Source organism: Vollenhovia emeryi, unplaced genomic scaffold (genome assembly GCF_000949405.1).
Source record: "Vollenhovia emeryi isolate VEMERY1.0 unplaced genomic scaffold, V.emery_V1.0 DF939980.1, whole genome shotgun sequence".
In the NCBI taxonomy this organism is placed as follows: domain Eukaryota; kingdom Metazoa; phylum Arthropoda; class Insecta; order Hymenoptera; family Formicidae; genus Vollenhovia; species Vollenhovia emeryi.
The window spans coordinates 8,787-14,964 of record NW_011966386.1 but is presented as its reverse complement, the minus strand read 5'-3'; the positions used below and the strand labels follow the sequence as shown (position 1 = coordinate 14,964).

Below are 6,178 nucleotides of genomic sequence, written 5' to 3'. Positions count from 1 at the left end.
TCGGAACCGTTACGTCCATCGGATTTTGATGGTCTCATGTCTCGACAATGTGTAATCGTTGACGTAATGATATGTGCAAGGAGGGTACCATGCGATATATGTTTTCTAACAGCTCCGAATACAGACCGGTTTTCCGAAATACAGATCTGTTTACAGACCTGTTTCTGATTTACAGACCTGTTCCCAAATTACAGATCTGTTTCTGAAATACAGACCTGTTTCAGAAATATAGAGTGTCCCCTACCCGTTTATTTCTGATTGCAGTCGTCATCCAATAGCCATTCATATCCGTTTTTGTAGTTCATCGTTATCCGATAGCCGCTCGTTAACCGTTTCTAATCTAGTGATATTTGCATGCCAGAGCTCGTTTACAGCGATCTGTAAAGCATGCAGGTTCTTCTCCAACGCAATCAGCTTCTCATCAGACTCTTTCCTCAACGTTACAACGCACTGTTCCACGTACAGTTTGTTTACAGCGTCGGTATCAGCCTCAGGTTGCGCTACACGACGAATCTTGCATGATCTTGCATCGAAATCCGTAGCAGCGCGACAGAGAGCGTTATGATGCACGTAACTTCTCATCAATCCGCTCCAGCGATTGTATGAAATGTTATCGGTTGTATCTCTTCTCCCTTCGGATACTCCAAATTTGTCGATAGGCATTTTATCAACGCGAGCGACACCAATCGACTGATTCATTTCAATGATACGTGAGTTAATTTATAATAAAACCAGCTTCGCGAATTTCCTCGATAATCGATAGCATCTCGTTGTCGTGAGCGTTGTGGCCGGCTCGGCGCGAAGCATCGAGCAATCGTAGGCGATCCACAAGCTCATTGGGATCGTCCCAGTGCACGTAATCGATCGCATTGTCGTTTAGTGCCATAGAGTGAGGTAATCCATTTCCAGATTTTGTCCTGGACCGAGTCTTCATTCCTCCGTCCAGCATTAACGGCGCGATTATGTGGTTGTACTTGTGCCCTCTGGTACCAATTTTCTGACCTTGCGCGCTGTAATTGCGCCTGTGCGCATTCGTCGCCAAAAGTATGCTCTTGTACTTGTTTAGATCATCCTTTGTGTACACTTCATCGTCGGGAAGTCTCTTGAAAATCAGCTCGTAAAGACCAGGCGTACCTTTGTATCGCATACCGTCGAGAATTATATTATCGTTGCTGTCTACATCGAACCGTTTACTGCCGAGCCTCATTCCATCCTTGTCGAAATGAACACCGTATACGAAATCTATGTTGCTCTTTACACCACTCTTTTTGGCAGGTGGTCCGCGTAGAACTGCCTCGATATATTTTTGGCTCAGCGGACCCAGATGCATCTGCAACGCTGCTTGACCCTCTTCCGTTTGTATCTCGCGTTGAACGGCTGACGGGGGCGAATCCCCAGTGGTTTCGAAAACATCCCCAGACCCAAGAGTCACCACCATTGGACGCATGGCCGTCGCACGTGGTGTAGAGGTTATCAACGGTGTAGAGGTTATCGGTGGTGCTTCCAACTCATACGATACATCTGTCAATTTACAATGTTTCGATTCGGGGGACTCGATCAACGGGCGATTCGACGAGGTCCGTTTTTCCCCCCTCTTTTTCTGTCGCCGTATAGCATCTTTCTCGTCCTTGTAGTCGAATGATGTATCAATCATCCCCATGTCATGGATCGGCTCGTCTTTTATCGCGCATACCCCGTTGGAGTTGTCAGCCATCTGTTGCAACGGCTCGATGATTGGTCTAAAGTGCGTCTTCACCGCGATATCATCGATCCTACCAATCTTCAAAGCGCGATGTTTCTTGCGAATTGCTTCGCTCGTTTTTGCGATCTCTCTCGCAATCTTTTCACGCTTGCTAATATCATCGCTCCCAGCCATCGCTTTTCACCCAACGGAATACTGACAACGACTAATCGGTTCGCGGTACTGCAAACACGTTAAATCCCTTTCTGTATCGTCCATTAGAAAGCGTGCTGTCCTTGTATATCAGTAGGAAACCAAACTTGTCTAGCCAGCAACTGCTACACAATGCGCAGAAATCATTATATGACATGTCGGTATTCACATGATCGTTGTACACATGTTTCAAATTGGTGCCGTCCTGTTTGAACGGGATTAGCAGGTTCGCGTTGTCGCGTATAAGATGTTTCGGTATTCTCGCGTAAGTCTGACAGAGATAAAAACAGTCGACGCTCGAGTGACGTCCCATTGAGAAATACTCTCTCACCGCGTCTTGCTTATCGCATGCCACGTCGTCAAAGACGAAGATCGAGTTCGGACGCGCCTCGCTCGGTGGAATGACATCACTGTTATTGGAGAATGTAAAGTATCCGATTTCGCTGATAGACGCCAACAGGTGCTCCAGGTACTGATATTTCGATTGTTGCAGCGACTTTGAGTACACGTACACGTTCTCGAAACACACACCATTAGGACTTTCCAGTAAGCTTATGAGAACGTTTGTTTTTCCGCAATTCGAGGGGCCGCACACGATCGCGCGTATACTAGTCGGTAGCAGCGCACCATGCTTGCGTTTCTCCACATTGTCCCCCATCAACCGTAACTTGTCACAATTCGTAACGCATATCTTCAACGGTTGCTGCACGAAATTCATTTTTCACACTGATATGTAGGAGGCGAGATCGAGCGCCTATTTATAGGCACGTGAAACCGTTCAGTAGACGATACGAGCACGATACAACGAATCGCTCAGTAGTGAAAATGTTTGTCCTGCTGTCAAGTCCTTCCGATATCTGTGATTCAAACGTCGAACAGTTGCAGTTTTTTCCAAAAACTGTTCTGTTACGAGTGTGTGGCGATTACGTCCACTACCTGTGGGATAAGCATCCAGAACGTATAAAGACTGATTCGGAGGTTCAGACTTATCGGCGCTGTTACGAGCATTACAATCAGCCGTGGCAAAGGACGCACATCGACGGTCCCGCGCCGATGATCAAGGATTGCTACGAATGTTGGCAGAGGCAACAGCGGTAAAACGTGGCGGCGGTCTGCTGAATCGCGCGATAAACGCGCTTCCTTTCGAGCTACATATCCCCGATTATCAGTTTTGTGGCCCAGGCACTCGTCTGGAAGAACGATTGGCGAGAGGCGATCGAGGGATAAATCCATTGGACGCGGCGTGCTGCGAGCACGACATTGCATATTCTCGGAGTAGCGAACTCGCTGAGAGACACGTGGCGGGAAAGGTCCTCGCCGAGAGAGCGCGGAAACGCATTTTCGCCAGAGATTCAACGCTTGGAGAGAGAGCTGCCGCTACAGCTGTTTGGACTGCTATGAAAGCCAAGACAAAGATCGGTATGGTTTTGAAAACAAAGAAGAAAAGAGCAACAAAGAAGCGAATACTTCCGGTAGCGAAACGCGGCGGTGTATTACCACTTCTACCGATATTGGGCGTGCTCGGATCCATGATCGGTGGAGCAGCTGGCGTGGCGAAGGCTGTGAGCGACAGCAAAGCTGCGCAACGTCAACTCTAGGAGCTGCAGCGTCACAATCGCGCGATGGAAGGTCGCGGAGTGCATCTCGCTCCATACAAACGTGGACGAGGTGTAACGAAACAAGGAAGGAAAAAAAAGCAAAAAAAGCATTAAAAATGCCTGCAGGTGTAACAACGAACGTGCAATTAGATCAAATAGCAAGATGTGTGCACATACCGTACTTTAGAGGCGTCTTTATGCGAAACGCGTTACCGATAAGCGGAGTACGACGAAACGAGAGCGGTATCGTCAATCTGGACAACGCGGCGGGACCCGGCACTCACTGGGTAGCGTACGCGAAGAGGGGAAACTGTGTGGTATATTTCGACAGTTTTGGTAATCTCCGACCGCCTAAAGAATTGGTGAGGTATTTCGGAGATGATGCAACGACTGTGTATAATCGAACATCCCATCAGACCTACGATCAGAGCATCTGTGGACAGCTGTGTCTACGATTTCTCCAAACGGTCGACGATTGACGCGTGCGAATTTAAAAGCTCGACAAGGCTTCGCGAGGAGTCAGTATTCGCTGAACAGCTTTTCATCCACCATGTCGCTAACACTCACGCTGACGGGAAAGAGCAGCATGCTCGCTGTAAACTATTTTCCAGCCATAGACCTGAGCGACGACGATTACGAGCTCGGTCTGATGAACTTTGAGACTTACAATACGATATCGAATGTGAATGCTTCGAACAATAAATTTTACTATGACGACGCGGAAATTACAATTCCCGAAGGATCGTATGAATTGCAGGCCATAAATGAATTTTTGAAACGCGCACTTTCATGGAAACATCCACGTCGGTTCCTAGCTAATGATGGCAGTGAAAAACGCGACGATGGTGATGACGAAGACGATGAATACCCAATTGTGTTCCGCGCTAATTACAACACGATGAGAAGTGAGATCAAATGCGCCTTCGGAATAACCTCTAGCAAGCCCAACAACATTGGATCGCTACTGGGATTCTCATCGACGCGTATACTGCAACCGCGAAAGAGGCATGAATCAAACCTGCCGGTCAACATTACCAATGTGAACATTATTCGCGTAGAGTGCAACGTGACCGCGGGTGCGTACAGCAACAGCAAGCCTGTGCACACGATACACGAATTTTCGCCGAACGTGTCACCAGGATATAAGATATCGGAAACGCCGATGCAGATCATTTACCTGCCAGTCATCGCACGGAGCATTACCGATTTAACGGTACGCGTTGTGGATCAGAACAGTCAATTGCTCGACTTTCGCGGAGAAGAAATCACCCTCAGATTGCACGTACGCCGACGACAGCGATAACGCGCGCGAGTATGCATGAGATGCTCGTGCTGAACGGATCGGAGCAAATTGTAAAAGATACCACCAAGCCTGCGACATCGAGATTCGGTGATATCCAGTCGTCTGGTTGTTGCAAGAAGGAGAAGAAGCTCAACGTATCGAACGTGGAATTTTTAACCTCTTTGGGATTCGCAGTGCGCAAACAATGATTGACATTCTCAATATCAACGAAGAGCCAATCTTCGACGAGCGCATCGCCAAGATTGAGACTCACTCGTACAATCCGTTTGCCAACACTACATTCGGACACAGCGATAAGATAAGAATACCTATACAACAACAGGATCTCTATACGTTGCCACACGAAAGTTTTCTGTACATCGAGGGAAAACTAACTACTACAAAACAAATCGAAGGATCTGATGTAGTACTGGGAAATAATTGTGTCGCGTTCATGTTCGACGAGATCCGATATGAACTTGATGGTGTGGAGATTGATCGTGCCAGAAATGTTGGAATAACCAGCACGCTCAAGACCTACGTCTCGTCATCGTTCGATAAAATGATGTCTCTGAAGAATGCCGGCTGGGATGTGGTGAACAATGGAACCGGAGACTTTAATTTTTGTGTGCCGCTCAGCATGCTATTGGGATTCTGTGAAGATTATCAACGCGTGGTGATTAACGCCCGTCACGAATTGATTTTAATACGATCGCGCAATGATAACAACTGTCTCTTTGGAAATGCAGCAATGGAGCCTAAACTTGAAATATTCAAGATACAGTGGCGCATGCCGAATGTATTGTTAAACGAGGTGAACAAACTGTCGATGCTGCGTGCTTTGGAAAGCGGACAATACCTCAATATGGGATTTCGTTCATGGGATCTGTACGAATATCCGCTATTGCAACGACTAAATATTCATGGGCTATTAAAACGGCTACTCAGCTCGAGAAGCCGCGGTATCTTATCTTTGCTCTGCAAACAGGTCGGAAGAATATCATGTCACAGAATGTGAGCCAATTCAGTCACTGCAAATTGTGCAACGTGAAACTCTATCTGAATTCGGAATGTTATCCATACGATGATATGAATCTGGATTTCGATAAAAGCAAATGGTCGAGTCTGTATGATGCGTATTCGCGGTTCCGGAAGAGCTATTTCGGAAACGAGGTTCTTATGCCCGGTCTCACTACCAACAATTTTCTAGAACAAGGACCGTTTGTCATTATCGATTGCTCTCGACAAAACGAGTCAGTCAAGAGCGCGACTGTGGACGTGAGATTGGAATTTGAGTGTAAGGAGAATGTGCCAGTGAATACCACTGCGTACTGTCTCATCATACATGAACGTGTGGTTCAGTACAATCCGCTGACCAGCGTCGTGCGCAAAATTCCCTAAGTT

At 47.1% G+C, this 6,178-nt stretch overlaps 2 protein-coding genes across 2 annotated transcripts in view; both read left to right on the top strand.

The window, feature by feature from the left end:
• The first annotated feature begins 4,979 nt into the window (after window positions 1-4,979).
• On the top strand, window positions 4,980-5,583 carry LOC105556492. The gene is made up of 2 exons (XM_012003589.1): window positions 4,980-5,450; window positions 5,524-5,583. Exons 1-2 carry the CDS (start codon window positions 4,980-4,982, stop codon window positions 5,581-5,583), a joined length of 531 nt encoding a protein of 176 aa, XP_011858979.1.
• LOC105556489 overlaps window positions 5,133-6,178 on the top strand; it is a 1,656-nt gene continuing 610 nt past the window's right edge. Inside the window, exon 1 of the mRNA XM_012003587.1 lies at window positions 5,133-6,177. Within this exon, the coding sequence (XP_011858977.1) occupies window positions 5,654-6,175 (522 nt within the window). The 5' untranslated portion in view covers window positions 5,133-5,653 and the 3' untranslated portion in view covers window positions 6,176-6,177. The remainder of the gene's footprint in view (window position 6,178) is intronic.

Excerpts from the sequence above, each read along its gene's own strand:
- LOC105556492 (XM_012003589.1), top strand. The coding sequence starts at position 4,980 with ATGATTGACATTCTCAATATCAACGAAGAGCCAATCTTCGACGAGCGC. Across the intron at positions 5,451-5,523 it reads GTGAAGATTATCAACGCGTG|CAATGGAGCCTAAACTTGAA; the intron begins GTGATTAACGCC and ends TTGGAAATGCAG.